General features: G+C 53.0%; 2 protein-coding genes and 1 gene segment (V, D, J or C); 2 read left to right on the forward strand and 1 right to left on the reverse strand.

Annotated features, from left to right (window-relative positions):
* Positions 1–2,069: 2,069 nt before the first annotated feature.
* LOC149851700 (olfactory receptor 10S1-like) lies at positions 2,070–2,990 on the reverse strand (the record flags this gene model as incomplete). Its single annotated transcript, XM_090030477.1, is given in 3 exon segments — positions 2,070–2,383; positions 2,386–2,455; positions 2,457–2,990. Coding segments are annotated over 3 exon segments (918 nt in total), but the record flags the coding sequence as incomplete, so codon positions are not given.
* A 5,224-nt stretch (positions 2,991–8,214) lies between these two features.
* LOC149851701 (olfactory receptor 10G6-like) lies at positions 8,215–9,153 on the forward strand. The gene has a single exon (XM_090030478.1). It carries the CDS (start codon positions 8,215–8,217, stop codon positions 9,151–9,153), a length of 939 nt encoding a protein of 312 aa, XP_089886604.1.
* Positions 9,154–12,981: 3,828 nt separating this feature from the next.
* On the forward strand, positions 12,982–13,663 carry LOC149851702 (T cell receptor alpha variable 21-like). The segment is given in 2 exon segments: positions 12,982–13,021; positions 13,371–13,663. Coding segments are annotated over 2 exon segments (333 nt in total).
* The last annotated feature ends 1,948 nt before the right edge of the window (positions 13,664–15,611 follow it).

Here is a 15,611-nt window from a genome sequence, read left to right on the forward strand (position 1 = left end):
AATCACTGTTACATGGGGCTCTCCAAGGGACTAGGTATGTGGTGGTGAGTGAGTGGTAGCAGCATTAATTTATATTTCTCTGTTGTCAGATTTCCATACCTGTGGATAACCTGGCCCTCCATGCCAGATTATTCTATCTTGCTGCCAGATATAAAACATGGGCAGTGCACAGCCTCATTGGGAAGGCACAGGACCAGATTTGGGTGGCAGGTGTCATGCAGCTCAATGTGGCAGGAGATAACTCGTGGCTAAATCAGGGTGGCAGGCATCATTAGGTCAAATCAGGACAATGTGCAGCCAGTTGCAGCAGTGGGAAGCATGAGGCCAGATTGTTTTGGCACACAGGCATACCAGGGCAGAAGACAAGGGAGAACTGGATTGGGGAAACATGAGATCAGACCCACAAACAGACCACTCACAGGATCTGGCCTATGTACCAAGACCATGCCACTAATCTGACCCACAGTGCCACCAGGCTGGGCACTGCTGGATTAGACAACAGATTTTTATTTATACCATCAAGACGTGGCAGAAGAGATTAGAAGGTGCCCATAGGGCGGAGTCAGCGCGGTCACAGAGCTCTAGGGACATCATGGCTGTCCCCAAGGACCCCACATCATGACACCCAGCAATTTTACATTGGCTACAGCTCCATTGAACCAATGGGCCAGATCACTGTGTGTGGGTGTGGACTTGATTTTGCAGTTTGACTTCAGCTGGGATTTAGGCCAGAAATTACATAATCTTACTACTTCTGGGTCAGGCAATTGCACACTAAAGCCAAGAAAAGGTGTCTTAAGACAAGGGGTTTCAGTAAAGAGCTGGCAAGCCTGGGCAACAGGGTTGGGAGGCATGAACAGGGAACAAGGATTAAGCCAGGACGCCAATAAATGGGACTAACAAAATGAGAAACAAACAGGCAGGAAGAAGACATCAGCAGCCCAAGAATTTATACAGAGGTATCTATCCTGTTAAGTATCCTGCTGCTCACTGAAAGAGCTGCTGTCTATAAGCACACAGCCATGCTCATGCATGTAAATGAGCGGAACTAATTTACTGGTCGGCTGACTCCCTGATGCCTGACATAGGTAATCTGGAGAGACCTACTCAAATCATGATTTCACAGATTTCATGGAAATCACAAAGTCTGGCATTGCTGCCTGCCTCCTCAATTTGGGTAGACCCCGAATAATCTAATTGTTTTCTTTGATCTAACACCCTATGAGTCTATTTATTATGAAAGTGTATGGGCAAGGCAATAATAGACAGCAGGGTCCCTTAATTCTGTTTTCCTGGTGCTCATTGTGGTGGACCTCATATATTGGCTCATGGGCCTTTACAACATACCTCCATAGCCAGAGACAGCTGCTGAAGCGATAGCTACCAGGCTGTGAGTGCATTAGCTGATACAAATAGTAAGGCTCTACCCAAATCAAGGAAGCAGGTGGCTGATTACATGGGCAGCCTCCATTTTCATGGGTTTATCAAGGTGCCTCCCCTCATGCCTCTGATTGGCTGAGGGGCCTTGGTAATCCCGCTCCTCACCACTGATTGGTTGTGAGGTCTGCCTGTCATGCGGCTGGGACTCTTGCTGCCAACTGGTGGAGGGAGGGGGACAGGCAGTCCTCTTAGCTAATCAGTGGTGAGGGATGGGTCAGCAGTCACCTTGGGCTCCCTTTTGTGCCAGTAGGTTTCCTCCCTGCACCTCCCCTGATGGACTGCCTGGAAGACCACAGTGGCCATGAAGACTGGTGGCTCCCACTGGAGAGCCAGCATTTTATTTTCAGTATTTTTTTCTTTTTTCATGCATTTTGAAAGCATTGCCTGATTTTACAACTAATGTCAGATTTCATGATTTCCACAAAACTGCAATGCGAATAGGTCCCTAGTTATAACTAGCATACCATGCTGAAAAGCAATCATACCCTTTTTCACCTGAAGAAAATGACACAGAAGAAGTTCTGGTTATGCCATAAATGGTGTTGAAGTAGACAAACATGAAATGGCTCAGAGATAGCTAAATAGTTTGACTGGGGTCTTAAAAAGGGGTCCATGGTAATTGGACAGACATGGGAGATGTATGATTTGTATGTGTCCACAGAAAGTGATTGTCCACAAGTCAGTTTTCTCAGAGCCCTTTTCACCTCTTTGTTCCTCAGTGTATATATGAAGGGGTTCAGCACAGGTGTGCACATGGTGTAGAACACAGCCGTCTTCCCATCAGAGGCCTGATTTGAAGTAGGTCTCACATATTTGAACAACACTGGTACATAGAACAGAAGCACGACAGTGAGATGGGGACTGCAGGTGGAGAAAGCCTGCTGCCTCCCCTCTGCTGTGCAGATTTTCAGGATGGCAGAAATGATATAGGTATAGGAGACATGGTAGCCATGTCAGCACAGGCCAGCTTCAGCACAGCAGGAATGTCACAGGAGAAGTAATCTGCCTTGGGGGGGGCCACAATAGTGCAGGCAAAAAGTGAGGGTGGCATGGATGGTAGCATGAAGAGAGTCGGTGAGCCATGTGCTGCCTACTAGCCCCATGCAAACCCTCCTGTTCATCACTGTGGTGTAGCTCAGCGGGTGGAACACAGCCAGGAAGCGGTCATAAGCCATCACAGTGTAGAGAAAGCACTCAGTTCTGGCCAGGAAATGGAAAACATAGAGCTGCACTGCACAACCTCCAAAAGAGATGGTCCTCTGTCCAGGGCACACTAAGCCCACTAGTACTTTGGGGGTGGTGACAGAGGAAAGGCAGGCATCAAGGAAGGAGAGGTGGGCAAGGAAGAAATACATGGGCAAGTTGTGGAAATGTGGGTCACAGAGGATGGTGACCAGGATGAGGAGGTTCCCTAGTAGGGTGAGCAGATAGATGAGCAGGAAGAGAAAGAAGAGGGTAGGGAGTTCCCATTGTTTGGGAGCCCCCCTAAGATGAACTGCATCACTGGGGTTTTGTTGCCTTGGACCATCTGCTGTGCCCTGCACCATCATTTTTTAGCTCTGGCCCATTGATTTTAGCCCTGTACCTCTTTTATACTTCCTGACCTACCAAAACAGGCAAACAGCTTTGCTGGTCTCCTACCACATGTATCACAAATAGTTACCTGTTACTAATTCTAGTAGTGCCTGAGCTACTCTCCACCTTGAGCATGTCCTCTTTTGACTCTTTGCTCATCCATGTGCTGTCCTTGCATCCCCTCTGCACCTCCCCAATTTGTGGGTTCTCTGTTAATACCTGTCACTCCATAGGGCGGAAGGGAGATGGAGGGAAGGATTGGGCTTTGCTAGGCAGGCAGCGAGATGGGATGAGGGTGGGAAATGAGATGCAGAGCAGCACACGTTCAGTGCTTTCTGTGTCATGGGTAAATACCACCTGGGAGCTGATACAGAACTGGTATTAGCTACCTGGGTGAGGGGCTTCTATCCGGTGGGCTAGGGTCTGCCCAGCAACTAGTGATGTATTTCAAATTGGTTGGCTGACAGCCAGCCGGAGCTGGCTTCCACTGGACCAGGTGAATGAGGTCACAGGGGCTACATAGGTTAAGACTACCCAGGAGGAGGGAGCAGCAGCCATGCAGGGGACTCAGACTTAGAGAGGAGCTTTACCATCTGAAACTAGCTCTCTCCCCCATAACTCATGAGCTAGGAACAGCCTGCCTCCAGACGGAATCTCCAGCAGCCTCTGGATGATGCTTATGAGTAAGCTACTCAAGATCTGATTAGATATCTAGCTGGCAGTAGCTCAGATGCATGATCAAAAGGCTACCTCAGCCAGACTGTTTTGCTCTATGGGATTTCTATGATATTGCTCTGTCCTGTACCCTATTTTCACCCTACCCCTGTAATCAATAAAGTTCTCCTTTGTGACCGGTGTAGGAGACTTATTGAGGGGTGGGTCTAAATTATGCCTAAGAGGCCTCTTAGGTCTGCGGACTAAGGGAGACTTTCCTTTTTGGCCCCCGATTTGGGGAAGTGCCCCAAGTGCCTGTACTGGGTCGAGTACCCATAGGACTATTAGGCCTGTGTCTCCCGGAGGACACAGGGCCGAGAGAGTAATTTCTCTGGGTGGTGGCAGCTTACGTTACCCCCAGGCTACCGAGTGTGCTGCAGGAAGGGGGTCAGCCGGACACGAGGCACCCCTAGGGAGGCACTCGGAGTCTGGAAGCTGGTCAGGCACAGGGAGGTGGGTGTCTCAATGCAGGAGTGCCCCCTACTGGCCCACCACACACTCTGTGTCTTTAAAAGAGGCAAACTTCTCCCTGAGCATTAACTGCCTCACAGCCCAGGGTACCTGATGAGCTCCTGGAGCCCCATTAGTTCTGGAAGGAGCATATCAGGCAGCCACAGCATCTCCGGGCAGTTCTTGTGCAAGAGGTCCTTCCCCTGGAAGCTGCTGGAGAACTAACAGCCTCCAGCCCTAGCCCTGGGGCTTATATGTGACCAAGGCCTTCCAGTCAGCTGACCAGATGCAGGTGCTAGCTAATTCTCTCATTAGCCTGCTGCCATGGCAACCCGCACCTGTGGGGGCTCTGTCTGGCTCCTAGGACCCTCTCTCTAGGCAATTTCTGCCCTTAAAGGAGCAGGCACACCTTAGTGCCATGTGACACTGGGGTTCTGCACCACTGACTTCAGCACAGCTACACTGCTTTGCATCAGCTAGGAACCTGCCCGATAAGCTCAAACCTGGTTTCATTAATTTACAGCAGAGAGGACTTGGGATGTAGGTCATGACTTCAGGAAAGAGGGGCCAGTTTGAACCTTCTGAGAATCTTGCCCTTAATTACTTTCTTTTTACTGTTTGTTTGTTTGCTTATTTGTTTGTTTTTAATATTCCCTTCACACCAGGGGCTGTAATAAGCCTAATCTGGGGATATCTTGGATGTCCAGGAGCTCTATGATGGCTGCACCACCACCATCCACCTGTCAGAGGGCAGACTCCAGGGCATTCCCATCTGGGCTTGGTTGAAGGAAGGCTACTCACTCAAACCAATCACCTTTAACCTGTCCATGGAGCTCCTCCGCTGAGAATCTGTGAGGGGCCCAGGAAGGCTCAGTGTCTACAGATGTAAGCTGAACATCCTACCCTATGCTAATGAGGTAGTCCTCCTCACCAGGAAATCCAAAAAAACCTCCAGAAGATGCTGGTCATCAGCTCTGAGGCAGTTGGGTGGATGCGGTTCCACTTCAGCATCTACAAACAGGCCTCCCAGCCCAAAAACTCAGAAAAGGAAAGTTCAAGTTCCAGGGCTAGCCCATAAGACTCCTGAAGAAGTAAGCAGCACCTTTAAGGAGGCCCATGCCCTGGATAACCTGGCCTTGCGTGACAGCTTGTGCCAGTTTACAGCTGGATCCAGCATGTGGTCAGTGGACAGCCAAAACAGGAAGGTGCAGAGCTGGATTGAGGTGGCAGGTGGCATGTAGCTGAATCCGACAGGTGGGTAACACCTGGCTAGATCAGTGTGGCACACATTATACGGTCACATCAGGAGAATGTGGAGCCAGTGCTGGCAGTGCGCAGCAAGAGGGCAGCTTGGTTTGGCACATAGCCATATCAGAGCAGCAGACAGAGAGCAGCTGGATTGGGGCAATGTGGGATCAGGCCCATGGACTGACTCCATGCCACTCATCTGACCCACAGGTCCACAAGGTTAGCACTGATTAGAGGAAGCAGCCATGATGGCTCCCACTTCTCCCTAGAGCTGTCAATAGCAGGGATGAAGTCCAGCATTAAACTTCCCACAACCAGTAGTGAGACAGTAGCTTTCAGCTGAAGAGCCACTGAATGGGCTGTGAGTGAGAGAGATGCTGCATGTAGTCTGTAGGATCTTGATGAGGCTTGTGGTGTGGAAACACTCTTTGTTATTTACAGGAACTTTCATAAATAACTAGTTATAGGAAAGAAGCTACAGTCTTACAACTGTCCATGTAAGGATCTGGGACCTAGTCTTATTTCTGCACCAGGAAGTCCCTGCTACCTCACCCAGACTGTGTCCTAGGATGCCATGCTGCCTGGACACACTATATTTCCAGGAGGACTTACAGTAGACCACAACTCTGAGACACCCCCCCACACACACACATTCTGACTTCCAAAAACAAGGTGTTTGTTTAATTTGAGGCGAGGGTGGCATTTGGTATGCAATAAAATATGGTAATAGATGAGGAGGAAAATGTGTCCCTCTCTCCACTCATGAGCTCTGATCTTCCAACCTGGCATTTGTAACTTTGAAAATGATTATCATTCCCTGCTCTCCTTCTTTAGGGGAGACCAAAGCCACCACCTTCAAGTAGCAGAGGGGAAAGGGGTCTTGGCTTCAATCTAAATACACTGGACTATGAGTAGCATGGAAAAAAAAATGATGGCGTTATTTAACTTCTGCAACACCCCAAACAGGCAGCCAAATTTTTAAAAGACAATGCAGGGAATCATGGAGCAGTGGATGCTGTGGTTAAGCAAAGAAATTCCTTTGTCTGCTCTGCCTGCCTTGGTTGAACTCAGGACATTGGATAGCTCCAAGCTCCGCTGTCGTCCTGCAGACACCCCAGTTCCTGCAGCACAGAAACCCTCTGGCACTTCCTTGGGGCAGTGATGGCATGTAGGCAACACCCCCTACTGGCTCACTCATCCTGCTCCCTGCATCCCTGTAGCCCCTGGCACTGTGCTAGTACACTGCGGTCAATATTGACTCCAATACAAGACTGCCTCCTAATGTTCTCTAATTCTCACTTGCAATGTCTTCCTCTGTCTTACCATGCTGAAGCCAGAACTGACCCAGAGAGAAAGACATTTCTTAGTGGGTCACCCACTGTGCTCCCTGCAATACCATGTAGGGTCAGCCTAATTGGCCCCACCACCTCCCATGGCTACCAGACAAGCACCCTATGTCCTTCTCTTAGTTCAAAACAACAACTTTTCAAACAATACCCACTGGAGGTGGCCCATGGGAATCCATCCTTATGGACTGGAAGGAAAACAACTGAAGAAATAAACATCTGGTCTCAATAGTCTTATTCAGTGCAACAAGGAATGACCCTGGAGGAGATAAAAAACACAGGGGTACACAGTTAGGGCTATAAGAACTTAGAAACATAGAGGACATGGAAGACTTGAAGGAGCGATTAAACACAGACAGGAGACAACACAGAGAATGAGAGAAACTTCCAGGCAGGATCTGCCCAAACCTCCCTCCTACCCAGTCTTCTATCTTTGTCAACAAGCAGTGCCCATCGCTACAGAGGAGAGTAGAAGGACCCCTGAAGTGCAGCCTGCCCTAAGGGACATTCTCTCTCAGTCCTGGTTTGTAGGGAAAAAAGCCATCATCTCTGTGAAATCCTCAGCCTGAGAAATCCAAAGGGACAGCACAGAGAGCATCAGAGAACATGTGGTAACGCTGCCTGCAACCAGTCCTGCCCCAGACACACAGGGCTGGATTCCAAGAACATCAGCAGTCGCGCAGCCTTCAGACTGGCCCGTGCCCTTCACTGTTTTATACTTTGTCATTGTTCTCCATGGAGGCTATATCCAAATCGTTTTGTTCCACCAACTGCAGAAGATGTAAGTGTTCACAGCAGCTGAGGACATGTTTTGCCATCTGACTTATGCATTTTCAAAAGCAACTACTCATCCTGGGGAATTGCTGCTTCAAGCTCATTACTGACTGCTCCCGAGTGAAAAGTTCAAGGCACTTGACAGCTGATGGTTATGATATGAAAGGTCCAGGGGATGAATTTGATTCAACCCCCCTCACTTGGAGGTTGCAATACATCCTGAAGAAGGAGGGTTGCTCCCCTCGCAATCTTTTGGTGTACTTGGAATTCAGAACCCTGGACGAATGCCAGCATGAGAACTGTGCACAAGCTGAAATCCTACATGAACAGTTGTCAGGACACACAAAATGCTCCAAAGGACCCCTATGGAAAATCTAGGGATTAATGGCCTAGAGCAGAAAGTTTGGAAGTCAGAGTTCCTGGATTTTCTTTTCACAGAAGTACAGAAAATCGGGTGAAATCAGTTAGAGTAGGAGGGCTTGGAGCCTGTGGTTCCATTCACTCCTTTGGGATGGCAGCATAATGTAGTGGGTTTGGGATAGAGGTTGCATTGTAGGCATATGAATAAATTTTATCTCCAACATAGTGGGGGAGAGAACAGATAATGTCTCTGCTCGTCATTGGAAAGCACTCCCCAAGTTCACCCACAGGGGCAACTGCAGAGGGAATGGAGTGCACCAATGTATCCAAGGTGACCCACTTCGTCCTTGTGGGGTTCCCATACCCACCAGAGCTGCAGCTGCCCTTGTTCTTCTTCTTCCTCCTCATCTACTTGCTGACACTGGGTGGGAACCTTCTCATTCTCCTGACAGTGGTCAATGAATCACGGCTGCACAAGCCCATGTACTGGTTCCTCTGCCACTTGTCCTTCCTGGACATGACAGTCTCCTCTGTGGTGGTGCCCAAGGTGATTTCTGGCTTTTTGGAGGGTGGCAAGGCTATTTCCTTCGGTGGCTGTGTGGCCCAGCTCTTCTTCTTCCATTTTCTGGGATGCACAGAGTGCTTCCTCTATACAGTCATGGCCTACGACCGTTTCCTGGCCATCTGCAAGCCACTGAGCTATGGCACCATCATGAACCACCGTGCCTGCCTGGTGCTGGCCATAGGAACCTGGCTGGGTGGCTCCCTGCATTCAGCCATACAAACCACACTTACCTTCCACTTGCCCTATACCCGGGGAAGCCGGGTAGGCTACATCTTCTGTGATATCCCAGATGTGCTGAGACTGGCCTGTAAGGACACTGCTTTCAATGAGATGGTGACATTTGTGGACATTGGCTTCCTAGCTATGACCTGTCTCCTGTTGATCCTGATGTCCTACGTGTACATAATCTCAGCTATCCTGAAGATCCGCTCTGCTGAGGGCCGACACCGGGCCTTCTCCACCTGTGCAGCTCACATCACTGTGGTTGTGACTTACTATGTGCCTTTGGTCTTTATCTACCTAAGGCCAGGGTCCCGGCATCCACTGGATGGGATTGTGGCCATCTTCTACACCACAGTGACTCCACTCCTCAACCCTGTTGTCTACACACTAAGGAATAAGGAGATGAAAGCTGCCCTGATAAAACTTGGGAGTAGAAGGCTTGTAATTTCTTGTCAGTGACTATTCCCCTCTCAGCAGAAGCTTCCTGAGGATTAGAGACTGAGCAGATGTTCCAAGTAGGCATCAGGATCCTAGAAGTCTATGTTAGAGCTACATTCAGTTGGAGGACAGTGGAAAACAGCTGATATCGAAGACACCTAGATACTGCCGCAGGTCTATGTTAGCAATGGCGGCAGGCCTTCTGGGTTCTGTCCCACCAGTGGGAAGGGCATAGCATCTAGTGCATTAAAGTGCAGTGAGTCAAAAGATGGGGCTCCTAGGTTCTATTTTACTGGCAATGTCACACACAATTTCTGCCCATACTCATATGGCTGTATCTCCTTATACCTGTTTCTTCCTCTGCAGAAGTGGGTGGGTATATTTGTTTTAGCATCCATCTGGGTGTCTTAAGAATGAATTCTTCCCCAGATTCTTCCCTGTCTGTGTATCTCTGTATACAAATCACTCCCAAACAAGGCATGTGTGTGCATGAATGTATCTGAAAGAGTTGATGGGGATATAGAAATGGCAGTGACTTCACAAGACTACTACTTGCATCTTCTCAAAAAGGAAAAGTCTGGCTGCAACTGAAAAATCAAACTTAGGGAACAAGAGAGAATCACAAAACAGAGACACAGAGGGGCAGGTAAAATTTATTTCCTTCTTAACATGCATTTTTAATGGATAGCAATAACGCTGATAATATGCATTAAAAGGGTGATGAATGGTTTTTATGACAGAGTTTACAAAGCCTCCAACAGGAAGGAGGGGTTAAATGCCAATCTCCTGTTGTATTTAGTAGCAGCTGAAATCCAAATCCATTACTCAAACTTGAAAATTCCAGTCTATGTGGCTATATAAGTTTTTTTTTTAAATCTCCAAAGCCAGTGAGAACCTAACTACACATAGATTATTCCTCGCTCTGTGTATCTGTTCCAGATACATGCATGCATGCACATGCAGCAGCCATGTACCAGTAGTGTAACTAAAGGGGAGTGAGTGAGCAGGGCATCAGGCCTAGGCACCAAGTTGAAGAGAATGTGAGAACGGGACCTCCTCCAGAAGCCTTGGCCATGGCAGGAGCAATCTTATGCCACCTGGTCATAGGAGCTGGTAGGTGCAGTCCCACACATGGTGGTGTTTCTGGGTGCTGAGAGGAATGGTGCTTCCCCCGACCCACTCTGTAGGGTGGTCTTTGCCACAGCAGACACAGTCCGGCACCCAGCAGTATATCTTGGGTACAGGGGAAGGAAGTGGGGTAGCAGGGACAGTTCCACAGGGCTGTTGGGCTTGCAGCCAGACTGTTCCCCAGCTACAGCAGCTCAAGCCCACACTACTACAGTGGTAGTTGCAGCAGTGGCAGCTAACACCTGAATGCAGAGAACCAGAGCTGATAAGACTCCACTCCCTCTCTGTCTCTCCCTTCTGCTCCCTCCCACTGCTCTCTACTCCTGGGTATAATCCCCCACTTAGATTGTCAGCAGAATTCCAGATGATGTGCATTCTTGTGGACCCGTTCATGTAGGTGCAGTGGAGTAAAGCCAGTTCACACCACCTTCTGATCTGGTTCAGGGAGCAGTGATGATTCACGCTGCTGCTAATCTTGTACAGTTGATTCAAGTGCAGCTGTATACACATTAAACCAGTGGTTCAACAGAGCAAGGGGCAATTCCATGTTGACATTTTAACCGTGCTTATCAAATTAAGAAACTGCTTCATGAAGAAACACCCTGTTGCATTTATTTTTAAATTGAAAGACTGAAATTTAATAGTTTAACTGGCCTTTGAAGTTTGTGAAGGCTTTCATTCCAAAATGTCAGCTGCTTGAGAAATGTTAGGTAAACAAGCCTTAATGCACCTTTGAGCTGCTTAAAATTGATTTGCCCCATGCTGAAGCCAAATTAGGTCTGGAATGGCATGCTGGCTATTTGACATTGCACAATATAGCTTCATGATAGTAAAGATTCCTGTATCCAATGCAAGCTTAATAGTGAATTTGAGGAATCAAAACAATAGGTGCTTAGTCTGGTGATGATACTGATGCTAGTTCTCAGGGAAAAGATAGCTTGGCCCCTACTGGGAAGGGGTCGGTGTTTGTCTAACCCACAAAATAGGAGAATCCCCATGGCATCATGCCACCTAGCTACACACCATAGTATGGGGACCTGCCATGACTCAGAGAAGGATCACACTTAGGGAAGCAAGAATGCAGAAAGGGGTATGTCCCTCAAGTAGGTCTAGCACACCTCCCCCAGCCAGAGTCCCATGAAGGCTGCAGAGGCCAGCATGGTGGAAAGCTCCAAGGCCTAAGACCATCCTTTCCATCCAGAGACCTGAGGCCTAGTACTCCCTAGTAGCGAGACTGGGCACCAGGGGCTGCTAGAAGCCATGGTGGAGAACTTGGGCATTCAGAAGACCTTACTCAGGGCTTCTGTTATGTGGAGGCAGACAGGGCTGGCTACTCATGCCTCATGTCAGGGTCCTTTAGAGTTTCATTGCCCTGGATGCAGGTTCCCAGGAGCACCAGATCAGGGCCTGTATCCCTTCTGTCTGGTCTCAGCTGAGTTCCACTCTGCAAAGAGCTGGGTCTCTATTGCAGACAATTCTCCTTGGAAGCATAGAAATTGAGTCCCCAGTTGCCTGTATCACACTTAATGAGCACCATGGGGAATTGATTAGAAAGCAGCCCCTAATTAATCTAGGATAATACAACTTGCAACTAGGCAACAAAGGAGATCATTACAATAACAGTGAAACAAGGAACAACCAGACAATGACTGAGCTGAGATGGCAGACAATTGCACCCTAGCATTTGGCTTACCAGCATGGACATAGTGGAAAACCCAACAAAATCCTGATGACATCAGTGTGACACCCGCCAGCTTCACAGATATCTTTGAGTCATGTCTTCATCCAGGGCACATTAGTTACTGTGAAATACACCACCAAAGCAGTGTGGGTGGGAAGGGGAGTTTGGCCTCACTGACTTCACTGCACTGATGTACATTTATACTAGCTGGGCATCTAGTCCACTGATGCCAACAGAGCCAGCCTAATTTATAGAAGATGGAGATCTGATCCCTCCACTTCTACATCTAATGGTGGCATGGATAATTTACAGCAGGTGTAAAGAAAAGACAAAGCTTCCCACTGCCAGGGACTTTATTCCTCTCTCTCCATTCGGGGAGCTTAATTCTGTTCTTGTGAGATGAGGAGCATATTCTGGGATGTGCAGCAACTGGCCTCACAAAATGCAAGTCTAAATAGAGAGAGAAGAGACTGAGAACAAATATGCTCAGGGTACTGCCGGGCTTCAAGCCATCCGTGCATTAAAAACATTGATCCAGGTTCTGAGGTGGTGTCGATTTGGGTGAGCTGCATATAGCCCGGTGGCTGCGCACACGAGGCCCGCTGCACTGTGCCACCCAGCGGGGGCCCGCTGTGCTCCGCGCAGCACAAGCAAGGACATACGGGAGGGGGTGGTGGTGATGAAGACAGGAGCCCGCGAGCATGTCCTGGCAATGAGACGCCGGCCTGGGCGAGACTGCCGCTCCCGGGTCCCCTCGACCCCGCCCCCCCCCCCCCACTCCCCGGCCCGTGGGCACAGATCTCCCCTAGCTCCGCTCCCCCGACTCCCCGGTGGCCCTCGGGGAGCGGCAGAGGGGGCACAAGGGGAAGAGCTCTGGATGGGCAAAGGGTCAGGACCGGGGCAGGGGCCGGTTTGCAGCCAGGATCCGGGCGGGTGTCACGTGAGCTCGTGACGTGTCCCCCAGCCGGGGAAGAGGCTTCCCGCTGCATCCCAGGCCGGGACGCGGCAGACCCGACCCGGGCGGAGCCGGAGCCGGAGCCATGAGGCTGCTGCTGCCCGCGCTCCGCCTGCTCTGCGCCGGTGAGTCTGCGCCCGGGGTCCCCGCGCCTCGCCCCGTCTCGCGCGCAAGGGAGGCGCCGTGGGGAAGAGCGGCTGCTGCCTCGTGTGAGATCCGCGAGAGCCGGGGCCGCGGCCAGCGGGAAGGGGCGATGGGAGGCTGGAGGAGGCTGGCTGGTGCCCGGCGAGCAGACAGGCCACAGGCACAGGCAGGGCCGCATCTCGGAGGCACGAAGGGACGTCTGGGGGACAGAGATTGAATGAGTGGGGAGGGGCAGAGGGAGGCTCAGGGAAGAGTGGGGAGCACGGACGGACTGATGGACACGGGCGTGGGGGACACTCTCCCTAACCGCAGCCCTTTGGTCCCCTCCAGTGTCCTGGTGCAGCGCCCAAGTGGCCCAGAGCCCCGAGGCGCTGGTGACCCGCGAGGGGGACCGCGCCGCCATGGCCTGTACTTACTCCAGCACTTACCGGACTTTCCAGTGGTACCGGCAGGGCCCCTCGGGGGGGGTCACCCACCTCCTGTCTGTTCCCGCCAACCGGAATGCCACCGCGGGGCGGTTCACGGGGGAGAGCCGGGAAGACGGCAAGAAGTGCTTCCTGCACCTGGCCCCGAGCCAGACGGGGGACTCCGGCCGGTACGTCTGTGCGGTGCATGCACAGTGACACGGGCGGAGGCGGGGGCCGCGCAAAAACGCACCGTGCCCAGTGGGGCCAGGTCCGGCCTGGATGTAAATTGTGCCTGTTTCTACTGGTCGCCCTGGCCCGGATCAAAGCTTGTCTATCAGTAAGTCGCTAAAAGCCGGAAAACCCCATGTGGCCTCCCCCAACCGGAGCGGACGCCTCCTTCCCTGCCGGTTGCTCAGTCGTCCGCGCCCGGCAGCAGTGAAAAACCTGCCCCTCGTCTCTCGGGAAGAGCGTCCCTGGGGCCTGGCTCCGGCGTCTGGAGTCGCGGGAGGTCCTTGCAGGTCGGGCAGTGGCCGGGGGAGGGCGGGGCGGGGCGGGAGTCCCCTCTGCCGGGCGGTCACTGCATGTCCCAGCGCCCGGGGTGCGTGACGTCGGGCTCCTTCCCGCGCCCCAGCCCCGCTCATGTCCCCGGGCGGGGCCGGGGCGCGGCTGGGGGAGTCCCCGGGCGGCGGGAGGCCGAGGCGCGCAGCGGGCGGACAGCGGGTGTCTCTTGGGAGCGGCAGCGACTTCGCTCCCGGATTTGCACTTGGCGCCGGCGAGAAAGCGATGGCGGCCGGGGGCTACAAGGCAAAGCCGCGGCCGAGCGTCCGCGCCGGGTCCGGCAGCCGAAACACGGAGGCCCCGGGAGAGGAGGGGACGCGGGTCTGGGCACGGACCTCCGCCGTGGGGTCTCCACGCCGCACAGCGCCGCGAGCGCTTGTTGTCTGCCGCTTGCCCCGCCGGCCGCCCGGCCTCGTCTCTTCTCGCGCTGCCCGCAGCCTCCATCGCCGTCGGTGGTCCCTGGCTCGCCCAGCTCCCGTTTCTCTGTCGCCCCGCTCGTGTCCTTATCCATGTCCTCACACAAGGCTGCTCGGGGAGGGACCCAGTTGTGGAGATTTCACTCTGAGTCCCACTCCCCGGGGGAGCTGGAGAAGCGTTTATGCCGCCGGTCCCCTCCCCGCAGGTCGCGGGTCCCCGGGGAGCCCGGTCTCGGGTCTCCTCCCGCATCCGCCCGCCCACACACTCGGGACGGGCACTGGTACCCAGCACGAGCTTTTTCGGGTCCAGCTGAGCACGGAGAAGCGGAGCAGCAGACAGCTGACGCCTGCCCACATCCGCAGGCTAACCCGCTCCCTCTGCAGCCGCTGTGCCCCGGGTGTGCAGCTGCAGATAGACGAGGGAGATTCATTCCCTCTCGTTCATCGCGGGGACCCGAGACGAAGTCCCGCTCGGGGCAGAGACGCCGAGATCCTCCCCGCGCGATGGGCCCCGCCGGGCTCCGTCCTGGAGCTGCCGGCGGCTCCGCGCGAGTCGGGGCGCACTGCCCGCGCCCGCTCTGACGCTGCGCACCAGCCCCATGCCCGCCCCCGCCTGCGGCCGCCCCAGGCACAGCCCCTCCGTTTCTCTCTGGTGCTTGGGCTGTCTGTGCACGTCTGTCCGTCTGCGGCCCCTGTCTCGTTCTCCCCTAACCTTTCCATGGCGATTATCGCTTGATCAAGTGTTGAGTTGGGGAGCAGGGATAGGCGAGGAAATTCAAGCCAGTTGCCCACTCCACCCACCCTCCTCGGTCCGTCTTTCCCAGGTTCCGCGGGCAGAGCTCAGATCCTGCAGCCGCCCTGGGCCGGGGCGCCGGAGGGAGCTCCGCTCCACCTCACCTGCGCCCACTCCTCAGTCAAGACGGATGACACCGCATGTGGGTACCGGCAGGTCCCGCACCGCGGCCTCCAGTCCATCGTGTCCGGCTACCAGGGCACCGTCCCCGTCTCCGCCCGGAGGGCGCCCTGCACATCGCCGCCGACAGACGGGCCGGCGCCCTGGAGTTGCTGAGCCGGGCGGGGGACGCGGCCGCGTGTAGCTGCGCGGGGGGAGACGCGGGGCGACAGCCCGAGCCTGCCCCGGGCAAGAGCTCCCTGCGCCGGGGAGGAGCACACGCTTGGGGGCGGGGGGG

Source organism: Crocodylus siamensis, unplaced genomic scaffold (genome assembly GCF_052110815.1).
Source record: "Crocodylus siamensis isolate JL-2025a unplaced genomic scaffold, ASM5211081v1 HiC_scaffold_429, whole genome shotgun sequence".
NCBI classification, from domain to species: domain Eukaryota; kingdom Metazoa; phylum Chordata; order Crocodylia; family Crocodylidae; genus Crocodylus; species Crocodylus siamensis.